This window comes from Ceratotherium simum, chromosome 18 (assembly GCF_057802395.1).
Source record: "Ceratotherium simum simum isolate JZ-2026a chromosome 18, ASM5780239v1, whole genome shotgun sequence".
Taxonomy (NCBI): domain Eukaryota; kingdom Metazoa; phylum Chordata; class Mammalia; order Perissodactyla; family Rhinocerotidae; genus Ceratotherium; species Ceratotherium simum.
The window spans coordinates 43,878,828-43,900,576 of record NC_141917.1 but is presented as its reverse complement, the minus strand read 5'-3'; the positions used below and the strand labels follow the sequence as shown (position 1 = coordinate 43,900,576).

At 37.0% G+C, this 21,749-nt stretch overlaps 1 protein-coding gene across 4 annotated transcripts in view; it reads right to left on the bottom strand.

The window, feature by feature from the left end:
* Positions 1–21,749, bottom strand: part of GPBP1 (GC-rich promoter binding protein 1) — a 77,521-nt gene that overhangs the window by 29,681 nt on the left and 26,091 nt on the right. For all 4 annotated transcript variants that reach the window (XM_087443292.1, XM_087443293.1, XM_004422834.3 and 1 more), the window contains exon 3: positions 8,660–8,779. In XM_087443292.1, coding sequence (XP_087299418.1) covers positions 8,660–8,722 — 63 coding nt within the window. In that variant the 5' untranslated portion in view covers positions 8,723–8,779. The remainder of the gene's footprint in view (positions 1–8,659; positions 8,780–21,749) is intronic.

Sequence of the window (21,749 nt, the reverse complement as noted above, 5' to 3'; positions counted from 1 at the left end):
CAGTACAGCAATGCCATCTGCCTGACACACACACCAAATACATTCCTTTTTTTTTTTAAAGTGAATCTGGCTCTCACTCTACTGCTGAGCTCTTATTGAAAGCAAACAATCAAACTAAGGACTAACCAAAAAAAAAGCACCCACCAGGGCACTTGATCAAATGGAAATGGTGTGTTCAAAGATGCAGCTGGCCTGGCCCTAGGGACATTTCAGTTTTGCTTGAAGAAGTGGCAACTACCCTTTAAGGTAAACCTTATTCCCTTCCCTGTCACCTGTAACAAGCCACTGGTTCAATAAGGCTCTCAAATCACAGAAGTTCCCCTAAACACCTGGACCTGGTTCACTGATAGTTCAACTAAGTTAAAAGATGATGGTGTCCACTGGGTGGCAGCAGCCATCCAGCCCCAAGAACTCTGGAAAACCAAATGGGTAAGCGCCAGTCAGCACAATGGGCTAAAATGAAAGCTGTGACCCCTGCCTTAAATAATATTTTAAAGACTAGACATTTTATATTTTTCTGACTCTTGGGCTGTTGCCAATGGCCTAATCATCTAGTCTGTCACCGGAAAAACTACAGACTGGCAGATTAAAGACATCTCTTTGGGGTCTCAAACTGTGGGAAACTGCAGCTGCTGAGAAAATCTGAGTCACTCCTATAGATACTCACAGTAAGGACTGCTGTCTGATGAGAGTGAATGGTATCAAGAACGACTGAAATTAAAATGCTCATCAAGCCTGCAGCATGCTACCTAGATCCATCATCACACCAGACATGGAATATATCCACTATCAATAGACTGGTCACAAAATAAAGGACTTTATCGTTCTGATGCAGAAGCCACCACTGCATGCCAACTTGTGACTCCTGCAAAAGTTGGTCCATTTGTTTCACTGTGAAGCAGGCCATATCACATAAGGGGAACTACATCAAACCTTTGACCACTTTTTGGAGCTATCAGTGGTGTCTCATCACAGTTAAAATTTATTCAGGTTGCGGTGTTGCTACTGCAGTCTCATCGGCTAACTCAGATCACACTATTGTGACTCTTGAAATTAATCCACATTTTTGGTGTTCCAGACCACTAATAGTCCAATAAACTACATCTTTTGTCAAAAAGGTCACCCCGCAATGGGCCAATATTCAAAGTACTCAATGGACATTCCATACTCCCCACTATCCACAGGCATCCAGTATTGTCCAGCATTCAAACAGTCTCCTCAGAACTCAGAACAATCTACAACTCCACATCTCTCATCTCACACACCAGAGAAAGACAGTTTGGTCAACTAATGCAGAATAGCCAAAAGAAGATCATCTCCTCTTAGCCACTTCCTGGATAGTAATCAGGTCGAAAGAAGTGAAGTTAGGAGATTACACAGACCTCTTTTAAAAATTCAGGATTCTGCCCTGATTATCCCTGAACAGGATGTTTCTTTCTTTCCCCTAAGAGCACCTGCAGGCCAGGCCACCCCTCAGGGTGATGGCCTAACCAAAAAGGAACCTAGGGAATTCAATCTAGGCCACCTAGATTCTCTTGTTGGACTGACATGGTCCTAGATCTGTAGATAATGACCAGTTGCTTGAGAACACTTTTCACTGAGTCCCCCCTACAGTGCCCCTACAAGGTGAAGGTTATAATGGGTCTCTGCAAATTATTTAAAAATGTCCTTGTCCCACTCACATCCAATTCCAGATAAAAAAAATCTGGGTGCAAGTAGAGGATCTTTTTTAAACGATGTCAGACCTATTGGAATGGGACACACTGATTTGATGGCTGTAGAGGGAGAGCAAAAACCTCAATACCTGGAAAGGGAACATTTTTGACCCCAGAAGGTGCAGGAAGGAAGGAGAACAATTAAATGCTCTCTCTATGCCATAGAACCAGCCTGAATCAAACGGCAGCTGGGGATAACACACTGACCAACTGCTAGATTTGTCATCCCCATCCATATTCTTTGAAATCAGAAAAATACATGTGGCCATGGACAGTCCTTAACTATTTTGCTATGCTTGATGTCAACAGCAGCTCCTGAATGTGAATGCATAAAGAACACTCAAACCCCACACAACCTTGTTTCATTCTGATAAAAATTCATGTGATTCTCCTAGCACCTGAGTGGTCTTAGGTTATGCCATTAATGGCAACTGAGGTTGCAACTAATGTTGACAATGTCCATGTTTCTTAACCAAACTAATGAAACAGCAATCCACATCAAGTTTAACAACAAATCCCAACTGTAGTGGTGTCCTTTCAGGTGGTGTGCTTGTATGCGGGGGAAAATAAGCCACAGAATGTCTTCTATTAAGGATGAGGGCTGCTTTTTGGCCCATCTATTGTCCCTACAATTGTAGGTAATGACACCAAATATCAGGTTGGTTTAAACTCCCTTGAGTAGATTTTAGTGGATAATAGAGTGGCCTTAGGCCATATACTGGCTGGCTGAAAAAAATCATCTACTGGTGCCCCCTAGGACTTATTCATAGTTGGCTGAATCCTGGCCTCATCCTGCTGTTTGGGATGTTGATAGTACCCTTAATGAAATGCTGTATAAGACAAATTAAATGGATTTGATTCTAGCCTCTACTAGTCAAATTAATCAGAGTGCCTGACAGAGTAGTACAATCATGTGAAAATTCAAGTTCAGCCAAGAACATGTAGGGCTGATGGGCAGATTGTTGTGACAGGCAATCCACCATGGGCCCTGAGCATCCCAGCACATTCTTATTTGTATGCCAAGAATGCAAGGCCTTGACTGCTCTATATTTGGCCCATTTCTGAGGGTTATGTTTGCGGAGAGCAACACTGAGGGATAGGTAATATCGTTCTCCAGGACCAAGAGCAGGCTTATTATAAATGTGGTAGATTACCCACCCAGTACAAGGGTAGAATCCACCTGGGCCCTTCCAGGTCAACTCTCAAAGGTTTTAGTGCCAACATCATGCTTATGCTGTTTACTGTGCCATGAGTAATAAAGTTCTTTGTCTCTGACCCAGGAATCTCATGTCTTCTATTGGCATTCATGAAACAGTAACAGGCTAGCTTGTTAGCTTGCAAGTGGGATAAAATCTCAGACCTTTGAGACTCTGACATACAGCCAGCAAAGTAAAATATGAAAAAGAAATACAAGCGACAGGAATGAAAAGGCAGAAAGAAAACTGATATTATTTGTGAACAAGTAACTGTCCATATTAAAAAATCCAAGACATCACAGGATAAGAATTAATCCAAGTTGCTAGATACAATACTAACACAAGATACAATATATCTGCAACAAAGACTTAATAAGAAAGCTTTTTAAAATAGCATTTAAAATAACAAGTATTACAATATATGATACATCTAGTGAAATACATGCAAGACTGAAAAACAACTATGTAACTTTAAAGACATTAAAGATGACATATACATGTACATACATACATATATATACACACATATATATGTACGTATGTATTTCCTAAGCCAATATGAAAGACAAGCAACCCAAAGAAATAATAAACAAAGGATGTGAACAGGCAATTCACAGAAATGTAACCCAATGTCCAAGAAACAGAGAAAATTCATCCTGTAACAAAGACTGGCAAAAAATTTGGACTAGGATAATCTGACAAAGTCTTGGCAAGAGTATAAAGTAAAGAGAATAGTTATACACAGCCCACAAGAGTATAAGTCAGTACACCACATGGAAGAGGAATTCAGCAATATCTAATCAACTCCTAGCAATTTTTCTCCTAACTATAGATTAGAGCCTTGCTATTCAAAGTGTGGTCCACAGACAAGCAGAATCAACATCACTTTGAAGATTGTTAGAACTAGGGCCCTATCCGAGACCTAATAAAATCAGAATCTGCATTTTAACGAAATCCCCAGGTTATTTTTTATCCATTAAAGTTGGAGGAACAGTGGCCTAAAAAATTCCTATCCAATCCTACTCCTACCTTGTATGGTTAGTAAGTGTTCATTTACTTATTCTCTATACTTCTTTGTATGTTGAAATATTTCATTAAAACCTTCCACGTGGTTTTTTAAAAAAAATTGTCAAAACCAACAAACTGTAGGAAAATATTTGCAATATATATGGCAAACAAATGCCTCAATATGAAAAGAGCTATTATAGATTACATGAACAAGCAGTTCTTAGAAACAGTTCCTAACAAAAACATGCTCAACCATAATTAAACGATGCAAATCAAAACAAAGAAGTATTGTTTTTCATACAAATTTACAAAGATTTAAAAATGTAAAAACATCCAGTGTTGCCAAAATTGAAAAAACTGGCTGCCTCACAAAATTTTGATGGGATTATAAATTGGTACAGCCTTTCTGGAGGGAAAGCAATTAGGCACTATCAAAATGTACAAACCTTTTAATCCACTGATTCTACTGCTAGGAATTTACCCTACAAATATATTCAAGAGATGCCCAGACATTCCTGCAGCTTAGTTCATTAATAGGTAACTAATTAAATAATCCATGCAAATCCACTTAATAAAAGATTATATAGCCACTGAAAAGAGTTAGAGTCCCATGTACTAATAGATTCTCATGTACTAACTACAGAAAGATATGGGAGATGCCATCCTAGAAGGGGAAAAAAAGGCAATTTCATATGTTTATCCAAACCAGAATAAAAATATATTCTGGTATATGCATAAAAGCATCCTGATATTTCAGTTCTGAAAATTAGTCTACTACCTAATAATCAAGAAAAGAAAGTTATCAAACTGATAAATTTTAAAATCAGGCACACATAAATTTCTATCCTAGTTCTAGCACTTTGGGGCAGGTTACTTCTCTCTCTCAACCTCAGTTCGCTTATCTGAAAATAGGGGGAAAAAACAGAGTATTTACTTTCTTACATTTTCGTTAGCCTTCACATAAAGTGTTTTACATAGTGATTGGTACGTAGTAAAGACTCAAGAAACATTAGAAGATTACAATGAGCAAGGAAGAGACTATCTCTATCCCTTGCCCTTTTATACCTTTGAAGTCTTTTTCTGGATTCCTTTAAAAAATGGTTTAACAATTTTCTCTCTCTGTTGCCCAGAACATCTGAATCAGTCATTAACATACAACTCTAGGGGCCAGCCCCAGTTGCCTAGTGGTTAAGTTCAGTGTGCTTCGCTTCAGCAGCCCCCGTTCAGTTCCCAAGCATGGATGGACCTACACCACTCATCTGACAGTGGCCATGCTGTGGTGGTGGCCCACAGGAAGAGGAAGATTGGCAGCAGATGTGGGCTTAGGACAAATCTTCCTCATAAACAAAACAATCTCGACATAGTAAACAAGAAGTTTCAATGGACTCAGCTGCCAGTCTGCCTGAATTTTCTAATCCCCTCTTAGCCTGAAGTTTAAACAGCACATATTTTCAATGCAAGCTGACACTGCTTACATGAATGAAGGAAAGTTTTGGTATAGTTATTAATCATTTTTTAAATGCTGCCATGAAAGAATCAATAAAGCACTACTGTTTTAGAAACAGAAGTAAAGAATATTGAATACGAATATGAAAATGTATTGACTGTAGTGCAATCTCATCAAAACACGTTATTTTTTTGGGGCCGGCCCGGTGGCGCAAGCAGTTGGGTGCACGCGCTCTGCTGCGGCGGCCCGGGGTTCGCTGCTTCGGATCCCGGGCGCGCACCGACGCACTGCTTTGGCAAGCCATGCTGTGGCGGCGTCCCATATAAAGTGGAGGAGGATGGGCACGGATGTTAGCCCAGGGCCGTCTTCCTCGGCAAAAAAAGAGGAGGATTGGCAGATGTTAGCACAGGGCTGATCTTCTCAAAAAAAAAAAAAAAAATGTTATTTTTTTGTTTTGTTTATTTAAAAAAAATAAAAATTCCCCTACTTTCGGTTTGTATCTCTAACCACCCATCTACTCTTTTAAAACCATACCCCTGGGATCTTCCGTCTTCAAAGGATTACTACTATGAAAGGATACCTCAGCCTGAGTGCAGTGATCATTTTATCATCCTTCCTAGAGTAAGGTGATATGAAGAAAAAGCATCTAAAACAAAGGGATATCTAAAAAGGTATCTAAATTTTTCAGTATCTACAACCATTTCAGCTCAGTATTCCTTCAATAATAAAAAATGCTCCTTTTGAAACTGCAGGTCAGGACCTATTAAAGGATGATGAAATCAGTAGCAATTTGCGTTTTCTAATGGAATACAAAAGAACAGAAGACCACAAGAGAAAATATTAGTGCACAACAGCTATATGACTTTTGTTTTAGTTATATCTACGTGCATACAAAAACATTACTAAAATTTACTTCTTGGGGATGGCCTGGTGGCATAGTGGTTAGGTTCACGCACTCTGCTTTGGCAGCCTGGGGTTCGCAGGTTCAGATCCCGAGTGTGGACTTACACCACTCATCAAGCCACGCTGTGGCAGCAACCCACATACAAAACAGAGGAAGACTGGCACAGATGTTAGCTCAGGGCCAATCTTGCTCACCAAAAAATAAAATAATAATAATTTACTTCTTACTGGGTCCCAATCAACTGTTCAAAAGCCAATGTCCTATGTCACAGACATAAGATCAACCATATGCAGTTTAAAATTTCACCACATGATGGTGCTAAAATTCTAAACACCTCAGAAAACTACTGATGCAGTTCTGAAAACATTTTTACCCTTAATTCAAGTCCTCATATCATCTCTTCAAACCACAAATAAATGAAAGACTTCCATTAAGTTGGAATAGAGAACCCAACAGTAATTAATGTCCGTTCCATTTATTCAGGATAAGATTAAGAGGGCTCTGGCAGAAAGCAAGAGGTTAATTATAAACGAGAATCCATAAATAGTGATTTTTGAGAGACGAAAGGATAAGATAGATGGTATAAGAAAAGTCGTCATTACTAAAAGGTGCATGCTTGTGTTTTTCAAAACCACCCTGGGTAAGGTCTAAGAAAATAGTTTCAAATACTGCTAGTTAAGAGTTTCAAATGATACCATTTTCTGGAGGTAATTTAGAATAAACTATAATAATTGAGAATTTAGAATAGGCAATCCTAATTCTCAAAATCACTATCATCATTCATGAGGGCCTATATCCAGATCAAGAGTCAGGTTCTAGAAAGCAGTAAGAATTTTACCACATGTAACAACAACAGTCAATCTTACTAATCAACTCAGATTAACAACTAGATGAAGACAAAAATTATTCTCAAGCTTTTTAACGTATTATAACTAACTTTCCAGGCACTGGTAATTTTTATCAATCTGCTTAAAAATGAAAGTAAGTCTTACACTTATTTCAAAGAAAATGAACAAAAGAGAAAAAGAAAATAAAGGGGAAAGCAGGAAACTCATATGTATCCAGGCTCTGAAGTAGGCCTGAAAAAAAATGAACCCACTAAAAGGATACAGGAGAGCAGCGGGGGGGGGGGGGGGGGGGGGGACACAAGGAAGCAAATTCCAGAGACCTACACATAAGAAGAAAAGGGGCAGAGTCTGTAAGAAGTGATCTCAGTAGCTTAATCAGTAGAAGTCATTCCCTAACAACGTCGAATCCCATTTTGTAGTCTATGAAATGGAATGTTGAATCATTGTACAGAATTCCAAAATGAGTCAAGAGTACAGAATAGGAAATGCATCCTGGATTCTAGTCTAGGCTCACTCTAATTATGTGAAAACAGGCAAGTCAATTAACCTTCCAGAGAATCCATCTGTAAAAACTAAGGTCAGTTTATGTGTTCATTAAGATCCATCTTCAAACATTAAAATTATCTAACAGAATTTTCTCACTCCAATGCACCTTTTTCAATATATTATGGGCCAAATTTATTATGATCTGACAAGTCCTTATTGGAGAACAACTTTCCAAATTATAAAATTGTTCCCAGAAGAGCTGTTTTTAATAAACTGTTTTATAAGTACTGCCTATACTCCAAAATGTCCTAAATGAATGCCTTAGCATAGTAGAGCTTGATTAACATAGTAGGCAAGCAGAGGATCAAGATCTTCTCTTGATTCCTTTGCACTATGGAAAAAACAAAGTGGAAGACAGCTATTAAGACAAGTAGATTGATTCTAACCAATTCCAAGATCCCTCTTAGCATGTCTTATAAGTGGATGACAATTTCTATGCCTAGCAAGTCTTATACCAACTATTCTGTTTTGGTTTTTAAGTAAAATAAACATTTCTTAGATTAGTGAGTCCTGATATGTAACAATGTTGCAAAGTTCTCATCACTACTGAAATTTTAGTAATGTGCCATTCAATCTTATTTATTTGAAAAAGAAGTCTTCTGGTTACATGGAAAGACTTCAGAAACCTCCGATTTCTTTTGAACATATTATCTATAGGAAAATAAGTAAAGCAAGTTATCAGAATAACAGTATAGAAAAAGGTAAGATGCAAAAGTAATGTTCCACATATCTAACTAGTTTGAATTAAAATGTGTGGAACTTCAATTAATACAAAAGACAACTCTGAGGTAAATGGTTTGGTATGCTGACGGTATATTGAAAACTGACTTTTTAAATAATAAAAATCAATAGATTAAATATGAAATAACTTAGTAATAGAAAAAGTATTTCTTTGCAAAAGTATTAAGCCTTCACATTTTAACTACATTTGTGCAAAATATGAACAAAAGAGGCAGACAGACAAAAAGAAAACAGTGAGATGCAAGAAAGGGTACCTTTGTTGATGACGGTGGAGTAGGAAAATTAAGCCAGGCTGGAGCAAAGTCATGCTGCGCCATTTAGGTCCAGTCTCTCCGACTCAGTGAAACAAGGCTTCAACACCTCATGGCAAGTCCCTGTTGTATAAAAATGGAAGGAATTAGACCTGTAGCTCCTGGCCAAAATTATCCTGTTAACCTATATCTCCTTTAAATTATAACGATCTTACTACTATAAGATTCCATTTGTAATGAAATTCTAGAAAAGGCAAAAATATAATGATAGAAACTAGACTAGTGGAGGGGGGGGTGGAGGGTCTGGAGAGAAAGGGAATGACTGCAAAGGAAAGGAGGAAATTTCAAGATAATAAGGTATCATCTTGATTGCAGTGACGGTTATACAAAATGTACACATTTGTTAAAACTCATCAAAGCGTACACTTAAAACTAGCTAATTTTATTGTAAATAAACTATATCTCAATAAAATTTATTTTTAAAAACTACAATGGTCTTATCACAAATAGACTAAAGTGTCTCCTGATGTGACACAATAGGATGAACACAGCACCATCCATCTATGATGTATTCTTGCCCCCACCCCATATGGAATCTGAAATCTAACTACCAATTTGCAGGAAATTCAACACAAAGAAACAAGTTAAAGGACATCTGAGGGAAGTAATCCACCAAATACAGATCACAGGATATTCTACAGGTCAAATGATCTTGTTTCCTCAACAAATAAATGGCTTTCAATAGGCAGATCAATCAAATACAATGGGTAAACTTTATAATCTTAAGCAAACCAATCAACCTTTGAAAAACAAAAATATGAAACAATCAAAAATTTGAACATGAACTGAATATTAAATGACATTAAGAAATTATTAATCATTTTAGATGTGATAATGGTTAGTGCAATGATGGTATATAAAAGAAAGACATACTGAAATCTTTACAATGAAATTGATACATCTGGAATTTGCTTTAAAATAAACCAGGGAGTGCTGAATAGGGCTACAGTTGAAAGAAATTTTGTCCATATGTTTACAAATGTTGGTACAAAGAGGTATATAAAAACTCTTCTCTCTATTGACATGTATGTTTGCAAATTTTCATAATTGAAAGTTTTTTTTTATTACAATCATCACAATGGGCATCTCAAATATTTTAGAAACTTCTGCATTCTAAATTTAACTTTTTGGGAACCTCTCTCAACTGCATCAATAAAAGCTTCAAGTTGCCAGCCCAATCTAAACATAATAAATTGATAGTTCTTTTTTAAAACAAGGCAAGAAGCCAACTGGGCAACTGTACTCTTTTCAGGACAGAGCTTAGACTATTAGTCAAGGAAAAAAATCAAATTTTCTTAACATCAAAATGTCTAAGTTTAACACGGACAGAGAGAACAGTTTGGTTGTTACCAGGGGGAAGGGAGTTGGGGGGTGGGCACAAAGGGTGAAGGGGTGCATTTATATGGTGACCGACAAATAATAATGTACAACTGGAATCTCATGTTATAAACTATGACATCAATAAAAAAAGGTCTAAGTTTAATAATAACAAATGTTTTATATTTACAATTGCATAATAATCTCAAAAGTGAAATTTTAAAAAAAAGGATCAATACCATTGTTAATTTTAAAAAACAAAATGATCAATACCATTGTTAATCTCCCTTTTTCAAATTCTTCTTTCAAATGTAAGCACTATGCAGAATTTTTTAAAACCATAACAATTTCCTAAAATACTTACCAAAAACAAAAAAAGAAGAGTCTCAAGATATTACAGAATTATTCTACTTCTACTATCCCAAACCGTACTTGTCTATTAAAAGAAAGGTTAAGAGTGGCCAGATACAAGAAATAGATACAACTGGTTAATTCCCTATGGTAGTGGAAATGCTTAAAATGCTAAATGCTCATATGGGCCAGGGGTAGAAAATCTGAAAAATCGGAGGCGAATTCCAATTAAACACTTATGAAACAAATGCCAAGATTTTAAGAGTACACCTAATCAAAATGAACTACATAAAAATTCAGGCAATCTGAGCTCTAATTCTACTACCATCTTATATAACATTCCACAGTCTTCTGAAATAAAAATAAATACTGAAGTGTTCTAGGATGTATAAAGTATTTTTTTATTGATGTTTTAATAGTTTTTAACATTGTGAAATTTTGGGTTGACATTTTGGTTTGTCCATCACCATATATATGACTCCCTTCACCCCTTGTGCCCACTCCCCACCCCCATTGCCCCTGGTAACCACAATACAGTTTTCTCTGTCCATGTGTTGGTTTATATTCCACATATGAGTGAGATCATACAGTGTTTGTCTTTCTCCTTCTGGCTTACTTCACTTAACATAATACCCTCCAGGCCCATCCATGTTGTTGCAAATGGGACGATTTTGTCTTTTTTTATGGCTGAGTAGTATTCCATTGTATATATACACCACATTTTCTTGATCCAATTGTCAGTCGAGGGACACTTAGGTTGCTTCCACTTCTTGGCTATGGTGAATAATGCTGCAATGAACATAGGGGTGCATAAGCCTCTCTGGGTTGTTGATTTCAGGTTTGTTGGATAGATTCCCAGTAGTGGGATGGCTGGATCATACGGCATCTCCATTTTTAATTCTTTGAAGGCTCTCCATACCGTTTTCCATAGAGGCTGCACCAGTTTGCATTCCCACCAGCTGTGTATGAGGGTTCCTGTTTCTCCACATCCTCTCCAACATTTGTTGTTTTTTGTCTTGGTGATTATAGCCATTCTAACAGGCGTGAGGTGATATCTTAGTGTTGTTTTGATTTGCATTTCCCTGATGATTAATGATGTTGAACATCTTTTCATGTGCCTATTGGCCATCTGTATATCTTCTTTGGAGAAGTGTCTGTCCATTTCCTCTGCCCATTTTTTGATCGGGTTTTTTTTTGTTGTTCAGTTGTGTGGGTTCTTTATATATTATGGAGATCAACCCCTTGTCAGATGTATGTGTTGTAAATATTCTCTCCCAGCTGGTGGGCTGTGTGTTCATCTTGATTCTGGTTTCATTTGTCTTGTAGAAGCTCTTTAATCTGATAAAGTCCCACTTGTTTATTTTTTCTTTAGTTTCCCTAGTCTGGGTAGGCATGTCATCCAAAAAGATTCCTGTATGACCAATGTCAAATAGTGTGTTGCCTATATTTTCTTCTATGAGTTTTATAGTTTCAGGTCTCACCTTCAGGTCTTTGATCCATTTTGAGTTAATTTTTGTGTATGGCGATAGCAGATGGTCTACTTTCATTCTTTTGCATGTGGCCATCCAGTTTTCCCAACACATTTTTTTTTTTAAATGTTTGTTTATTTATTTCTTTTTCCCCAAAACCCCAGTAGATAGTTGTATGTCATAGTTTCACATCCTCTAGTTGCCGTATGTGGGACGCGGCCTCAGCATGGCCGGAGAAGCGGTGCATCGGTGCGCACCCGGGATCCGAACCCAGGCCGCCAGCAGCAGAGCGCACGCACTTAACCGCTAAGCCACGGGGCCGGCCCCCAACACCATTTATTGAAAGAGACTTTCCTTTTTCCACTGTTATGTTCTTGGCTCCTTTGTCAAAAATTAGCTGTCCGTATCTGTTTGGTTTTATTTCTGGGCTTTCAATTCTGTTCCATTGATCTGTGTTGTCTGTTTTTGTACCAGTACCATGCTGTTTTGATTACTATTGCTTTGTAGTATGTTTTGAAGTCAGGGATTGTGACGCCTCCTGCTTTGTTCTTTTTTCTTAGGATTGCTTTAGCTATTTGGGGTCTTTTGTTGCTCCATATAAATTTTAGTATTCTTTTTTCTATTTCCGTGAAGAATGTCATTGGGATTCTGATTGGGATTGCGCTGAATCTGTAGATTGTTTTAGGTAATATAGACATTTTAACTATGTTTATTCTTCCAATCCACGTGCATGGGATATCTTTCCATTTCTTTATGTCATCATCGATTTCTTTCAATAATGTCTTGTAGTTCTCATTGTATAGGTCATTTACCTCCTTGGTAAGACTTATTCCTAGGTATTTTATTCTTTTTGATGCAATTGTAAATGGTATTATCTTTTTGAGCTCTCTGTTAGTTCATTATTAGCATACAGAAATGCAACTGATTTTTGTACCCTGCAACTTTGCTGTAGTTGTTGGTTATTTCTAATAGTTTTCCAAGTATAAAGTATTTTTATTATCTATTTTGACCTGAAGCTAAATAGTGAACTGTTTTGTGATAAGATGTTACTTTCCCAACAACTTTTTCCTATAAACTCTTAAAATTATAGTTCCAATAACTCAATGGGAAAGAAAAATTGCTTTTATAGCTTATTATTTTATATACAAAATAACATTTCACAAGAAACCACAGAGGACCTAAATAAAATAACCAATAACTTAAAGCTTATTATTTTAAATGGGGTCTCATCCAAAACAATGGCTAAGTGAGAAGTTATATACTAAAAACTATCCCTGGGAGACAAACTAATATTATCTATTCATTTCTATAATGTCTGTATGAATTTTAATTTTAGTTCTTAAAGTATGAATACCTAATGACAGAAGTTTTCATGTTCTGAAAAAAGATAAACAGCAATACTAGTTAATATTTTGGCATTTACACAAGTGTATGAAGGGATAAGGATATGCCACCCCAAAATACACCACTTTGACATAAGGATAATTTTGAGCTGAAGGCATCTGAGTTCCTGAAATCCCTTACTTACCTAAAAGCAGAGTCTCCTAAAAGAACTTTTCAATCCCCTCCCCTGGAGCAACTCTAATCTTCTCTAACCGAGAGACAAAAACAAAAACAAAAACTGGCACCACACCTAGACACTGCCACAAACTATCATTTCTCGCATCAGTTCTCCTGGGGGCCCATTTATCTATCTTTCCAAAAAGTCATTAGTTTTTTCCATCAAGTGCTCTCCTAGCCAGAGACCTAGGAGTGTAGAAGGAAAAAGAAATTTTACTCCTCTACATGAGTAAAGGCAAATTAAAGTTTCAAAAGCTCCACCCTATTCACTTTCTTTTAATTGTGCTTTGTGGAAGAGAGAGCAAGATGGTGGCCATCTGCAAGCCAAGGAGAGGGGTCTCAGACGAAACCAATCCTGCCAGCATCCTGATCTTGGACTTCTAGGCTCCAAAACTATGAGAAAATAAATTTGTTTAAGCCACCCAGTTTGTGATCTTTTGTTATGACAGCCCTAGCAAACTAATACAAATAACAACATTAGAAATACACTAATTAAAAATGTTTATGGGGCTGACCCGCTGGCGGAGTGGTTAAGTTCACGAGCTCCGCTTCGGGGGCCCGGTGTCCAGTGGTAGGGAACCTGGGCAGGGACCTACACACCACTCAACAAGCCATGCTGTGGTGGTGTCCCACATACAAAATAGAGGAAGATGGGCACAGATGTTAGCTCAGCGACAGTCTTCCTCAAGCAAAACGAGGAAGACTGGCAACAGATGACAACTCAGGGCCAATCTTCCTCATCAAAAAAAAAAAAGTTTATATACTTCCTTTACACATATACCAACTGGCACATACAGGAGAATACTACCAAGGAGCGGGAGGGGAGGCAAATCAGCAACCCTACTAACACTCCAGGGATTCCAGCTTATTAGGAATCTTCTACCAGATTCCCTCATCAAGTGTGAAGGTTCCATGTGGACACAGAGTTAAGATTTTTAGATGCTGCTAGTATGAAAACCCTAATTTCTCATATCCCACCCAATTTATAACTTGTTCATAAATCCATGCCTGAAGTCTGAACCACTGACAATAAAAATTCCCGAGAGGAAAATTGGTTCCAAAAAAACCCTAATATAAATTCTGTACATTTTTTTAAGTGTACATGTCTGACAAAAAAAAAAAAAAAAAACAGATCACTAGTTAATAAGTCTAAAATATAATTCGTCAGAGTGAAAAATAATACACTTTGGCAACAAGTACACATAGATGACATTTTCTCTATTTCTTGTAATGTTTTACTTCTAAACCCACCAAATTTGTGCCAAATATTTTCAAAGAAAAACTTACTCAAATTGATTTCATCAGAATGAACATTGAACTTACTGTCTTTATAATAGTTTATATTTCAAATAAATAGGCTTTAAAGTCATGAAGCCCATCAAAAACACCCAAAGTCAACCAATACCTAAGACATTTTAACTAGAGGCAGAGTACAGATGTTTAAAAAAGAGAACAGGCTTCAGAGTTCAACAGTCCTGGACTCAAATCAGCTCAACCTGTTACTAGACTGGACAACCTTGGCAAATTAACATCAGATTCTCAGTTTCTTCTCTTCATTAAAATTGAGATTACTACTACTTAGCTTGCAAGATACAAACTGAAAACTGTTCAAGTTATAAAAAGACAACTATCCTTTACTAACAGACTACCTACATACAACACTTGAATAAGGTTAAAATTTTCAAACACTTAGCCAAACTAACATTCCTTCATTAAGAAAGCAACAACTAGAAGCCAACAATTCACATTCCTCCTTAGTTCTCTTTACAGAAGATCTGTGGAATACTCCTTTGGTATAAGCTTAGTTTAATATATTAATAGATTTCATTTAAAAAGTGAGTCTTCCAAGAGAGCATTTGACAAGATCCAACATATATTTATGATAAAAACTCTCAATAAAACAGGTATAAAAGGAAAGTACCTCAACATAATAAAGGCCATATATGACAACCCACAGCCAACATCATACTCAACAGTGAAAAACTGAAAGCCATCCCTCTGGGAACAGGAACAAGACAAGGGTGCCCACTCTGGCCACTCCTATTCAACACAGTACTGGAGGTTTTAGCCAGAGCAATTAGGCAAGAAAAAGAAATAAAAGGGATCCAAATTGGAAAGGAAGAAGTGAAACTCTGTTTGCACATGACATGATTCTACATATAGAAAATCCTAAAGAATTCACCAGAAAACTATTAGAAATACTCAACAACTACAGCAAAGTTGCAGGGTACAAATCAACTTATAAAACTCAGTTACATTTCTATACACTAATAACAAACTAGCAGAAACAGAACTCAAGAATACAATCCCATTTACAATTACAACGAAAAGAATAAAATTTATTTTTTTTAACTGAAGAGGTGAAAGAGCTGTACACTGAAAACTATAAGACATTATTGAAAGAAATCGAAGAAGACATAAAGAAATGGGAAGATATTCCAGGCACGTGGATTGCAAGAATACACACAGTTAAAATGTCCATATTACCTAGAGCAATCTACAGATTAAATGCTATCCCAATCAGAATCCCAATGACATTCTATACAGAAATAGAACAGAAAATCCTAAAATTTACATGAAACAACAAAAGAACCCGAACAGTTAAAGCAATCCTGAGAAAAAAGAACAAAGCTGGAGGTATCACCATTACTGACATCAAAATACACTACAAAGCTATAGTAATTAAAACAGCATGGTACTGGCACAAAAACAGACAAACAGATCAATGGAACAGAATTGAAAGCCTGGAAATAAAACCACACATCTATGGATAGCTAATCTTTGACAGAGGAGCCAAGAACATACAATGGAGAAAGGAAAGTCTCTTCAATAAATGGTGCTGGGAAAACTGGACAGCCATATGCAAAAGAAAGAAAGTAGACCATTATCTTACACCATACACAAAAATTAACTCAAAATGGATTAAAGACTTGAATGTAAGACGTGAAACCATAAAACTCCTAGAAGAAAACATAGGCAGTATGGTCTCCGACATCGGTCTTAGCAGCATCTTTTCAAATACCATGTCCACTCAGGCATGGGAAACAAAAGAAAAACTTAACAAATGGGACTACATCAGACTAAAGAGTTTCTGCAAGGAAAAGGAAACCATGGACAAAACGAAAAGACAACCCATCAACTGGGAGAAAATATTTGCAAATCATATATCCGAAAAGGGGTTAATTTCCAAAATATATAAAGAATTCATACAACTCAACAACAAAAAGACAAACATCCCAATCAAAAAACAGGCAGAGAATATGAACAGACCTTTTTTAAAGAAGATATACAGATAGCCACCAGGCACATGAAAAGATGTTCAACATCACTAATTATTAGGGAAGTGCAAATCAAAACCACAATGAGTTATCACCTTAGACCTGTTAGAATGGGTATAATTACCAAGACAAAAAATAACAAATGTTGTTGAGGATGTTGAGAAAAGGGAATCCTCGTATACTGCTGGTGGGAATGCAAACTGGTGTACCCACTATGGAAAACAGTATGGAGATTTCCTAAAAAATTAAAAATAGAAATACCATGTGATCCAGCTATCCAAAGCATTTGAAATCAACAATTCAAAGAGACTTATGGACTCCTATGTTCACTGCAGCATTATTCACAATAGTCAAGATGTGGAAGCAACCCAAGTGCCCATCAACTGATGAATGGATAAAGAAGATGTGGTGTGTATATATATATATATACACATACACACACACACACACACACAACGGAATACTACTCAGCCATAAAAAAGACACAATCATCCCATTTGCAACAAAATGGATGGACTTTGCGGGTATTACGTTAAGCAAAATAACTCAGACAGAGAAAGACAAACGCCGTATGATTTCACTCATATGTGGAAGAGAAACACATGGATAAAGAGAACAGATTAGTGGTTATCAGACGGGAAGGGGGTTGGAGGGTGGGCAAATATACATATAGGTAAAGGGGCACATATACATGTTGACGGATAAAAAACTATTGGGGGGGGCCCGCCTGGTGGCACGGCGGTTAAATGCACACGCTCTGCTTTGGCGGCCCGGGGGTTCGCAGGTTCAGATCCCGGGTGCACACCGACGCACCGCTTGTCAAGCCACGCTTTGGCAGCATCCCATATAAAATAGAGGAAGATGGGCACAGATGTTAGCCCAGGGCCAATCTTCCTCAGCAAAGAGAGGAGGATTGGCATCAGATGTTAGCTCAGGGCTAGTCTTCGTCACAAAAAGAAAAAAACTATTGGTGGTGCACACAATGGAGACTATACAGAAACTGATAAATAATAATGTACACCTAAATTATACAATGTTATAAACCATTATGACCTCAATAAAATTATTAAAAAAAAAAACAAAGGGGGAGTCTTCCTCTTACCAATTCAGGCCTAAAGCTATTAGATGCGGCAGAGCAAAGGAGCTAAGGAATCCACACTAGGTGTTAGATCCAGAGTAGGGATGAGAAGGTATCAACACAAAGGAGAGGCCCAGCACAGGATGTCAGCGTCAAACCAGGGTGAGGAAGGGCATCCATGCAGAGAGAAAGTCAGGGATGGGGCTTTGAGCCCAAAAAAGATGGGGAAAGCATCCATGTGGGAGGAAAAAAGCAGCTAGAATAGGGAGTCAAGAGACTAAGAAGGGAGAGGAGGGTGTCCCACATGGGTGAGGGGGCAGCAGCTACAATAGAAGATTGGTTATATACAGGGGAAATGGTCAAATAAGTAAATGTATTTAGAATAACACAAACAGTTTCATACTGTCAAAGAAGGCAGTAACTAATAATGGAAGGGTGAAAACTAGAGTGAATGCTGTGGTGGTGTGTCAGTATGAATAATGATTAATTCAAGGTCACATATTAATAGTATTAAGATATTAACATTCATGTATACCACAAAGGTAAATATTTCTGTTTATGTGTATATGTATTTTTCCACTAAAAGAAACTGGGGCTTTTTTGAGAAATAGCTGATTTCAAAGATGGGAAAAGAAGATGACAAAATAAGCCTGGAATATTTTGTTATAGCAAAAAGCAAGGAAGTGTCCAAATAATGATTGGGAAATATCAAAAGGACACAGTAACCAGCTTCAATGGGTTCCCACTGGCCAAATCAGAGACAATTTCAGCATTAAAAATGAGAAAAGACATGTGAAGGATATCAACACAGAAGCTGAAATACGTAACTCCAAGAGCCTAGCCCTCCACAGAAACAGCAAAAAATCAAGCAAAATCTGTCAGAATCAACTGTGTCAGAACTCTGAAAAAGTTGAAGGTTTACAGAAACCAAGCAAACACTATGTCAATGAAACAAAAACTTGAAAACAGTAGGAAAGTTTTGTGACATTTTGACTTGCCCTTGACTCACATCTCTGCTGCATACAGTGGAGGTCTTGAAGACCCCAAATCCAGTCTCTGGTTCAGAAGTGAGCAGAGTAGACTTTATTCTCACAGAATTACGTTTGTCAGTGTAAATCTGTCTTGGGGCTACCAGAGGAATGACAAGAGGCACTTGCCTATGTTTTGCCTAATGTGGAAGGAAAAGTTGCTATGCGGAGGCCATTCCTCCAAAACATGGTAAGGCAAATGAACAGCCCCCTGCCAGGGACAAAGGTTTGCAACCAAGTAAACAACAGCACACTCAAAGCCTGGGGAAAAAAGCATGAGAGAGAATTTCTTTGGCAAATTATGGCATTGCAAAAAACTCCCTTATCCCAGGGAACTTAGAAAACCACAAAAATGCCCAGGGCAAGACACATACTCAGAAAAAGACCTGAGAAGACTCTAAGCTTTCACCCCTGGCTGATCTTTAGATTCAGCAAAAGCAGAAAGTGAAGGCTAAGACAGTCATAAACGACATGGCTGAACACTGAAGAAATGCCTCAACACAGACCCAATAGGCAAAGACTGGGAGAGTTCTTAACTTTTTCCTTCTCTTTATTTTTATTCCTTTTTTGGCTCCAGACATGCATCTATAATAAAACATTAGCTGAACACAGTAAAGATGGCTCTTGTTTGAAGAGCTCCGAGAGCAGGAGTATCCATGGACAGCTGAAATAAAAGTGCTATTGTATTGCATTGAAATTACTTTCTGTAACCACTGAAGCTTTAGTAAAGCCTTATTAAAGGCTGCAACCTGTCTCAGCTGTGCGGTGAGCAATAACAGTTTCTAGCTTGGCCCATGTGTGAAGGTTCTGAAATCTTTAGACAAGATAATATACTGATCGTGATGGTAAACTTTTATATTTTGTTCATCATGGGTTTCTGCATTAATTTTTTACATTTCATTAAAATATTATCTCAAAACAACAACAACAAAACACTAGGTGACCACAAACTGAGGGACAGAGACTTGAGAGACTACTCAAGACAAAGAATACAGACTTTGCAAAAACAGGTTAAAAGTGTCACTAAATGAACACACAACTACAACCCACAGCAAGCAACCCTGAAGGATAGTGAAAAAAATATTTCTAGAGTCTCCAAATTACAATATTCAAAATGTTCAATTTGCTACAAAAAAAAATAAAAAATCACAAAGCATGCAAAGAAACAAGAAAGTAGGCCCATTGACAGGAAAAAAAAGAAATAAAAAATAATTTAGCAGAAACTGTACCTAATGAAGCACAGATATCAACTGTCTTAAATACAAAGAGCTGAAGGAAACCAGAGAACAATGTCTCAACATATAAAATATCAATAAAGAGATAATTATAGAATGGAACCAAACAAATTCTGGAGCCAAAAAGCACAATAACGGATATGAAAATTTCACTAGACAATTTCAGTAGCAGATTTGAGCCAGCAGAAGGAAGAATCAGAGAAACTGAAGATAGGTCAATTAAAATTATCAGTCTGAGGATCAGGCAGGAAAAAACAATAAAACTGAACAGAGCCAAAAAGACATATGGGACATCATCAAGCATACTAACATACACAATGGAAGTTCCAAGAGACCAGAGAAGAGGAAAAGGGCAGAAACAGTATCTGAAAAAATAATGGCTGAACACTTAACAAATCAGATAAAGACACAAATATACATATCCAAGAAGCAAACCAAACTCCAAGAAAAATAAACACAAAAACATTCACACCGAGATAGATTATAATCAAACCGTCAAAAGCCTAATACAAGAGAATCATCAAAGCAGCAAGAGAGCAAAGGGATCCTCAATCAATATAATACACTACATTAACAAAATGAAGGAAAAATACCATATGATCACCTCAACTGGTGCGGAAAAGGCATTTGACATAATCCAACACCTTTTCACGATAAAAACTCAACAAACTTGGAAGAGAATTTACTCAACCTGATAAAGAGCATCTACAAAAAAACCATAGCTAACATCATTTTCAATGGTGAAAGACTGAAAGCTTTCTCTCCAAGATCAGGAATAAGACAAGGATACTTGCTTTCACCACTGCTATTCAACATTGTATTGGAAGTTCTAGCTAGAGCAATTAGACAAGAAAAGAAATAAAAGGCATCCAAATTGGAAAGGAAAAAGTAGTACAACTATACTTATTCACAGATGACATGATCTCATGAAAAAAACTATTGAAGCTAATAAATTCAGCAACATTGCAGGATACAAGATCAACACAGAAAACTCAGTTGTATTTCTATACATTAGCAATGACAATCTGAAAAAGAAACGAAAAAAACAATTTGATTCACAATAACACCCAAAGGAATAAAATATCTAGGAATAAGTTTAACTGAGAAGGTATATGTTCACTAAAAACTACAAAACATGGCTGAAAGAAAATTTAAAAGACCTAAATATAAAGACATCCTATGTTCAAGGACTGGGAAACTCAATATTGTTAAGATTGCAATACTACCCAAAACGATCTACAAACATATAATCGCTACTAATATTCCAACAACCTTTTTTACAGAAACTGAGAAGCCATTCTCAAATTTATCTGAAACTGCAAGGGGCCAGAAATACCAAAACTATATTGAAAAATGAAAATACAGTTACTCTCATTTCCCTATTTCAAAACTTATTACAAAGCTACAGTGATTAAAACATCATACTGGTGTAAGGACAGATATATAAATCAATGGAACAGAACTGAGAGTCAGAAATAAAATCACACGTGTACAGCCAATTGATTTCTGACAAAAGTGCCAAGATCATTCAGAGAGGGAAGGAACAGTCTTTTCACCAAGTGATGCTGGGACAACTGAATATCCAATGGACCCCTATTCCCACCATATACAAAAATAAAATCAAAATGGATTAAAGACTTAACTATAAAAGCTAAAACTATAAAACTATCAGGAAAAAACACAGAGGTAAAGCTTCATGACCTTGGATTTGGCAATG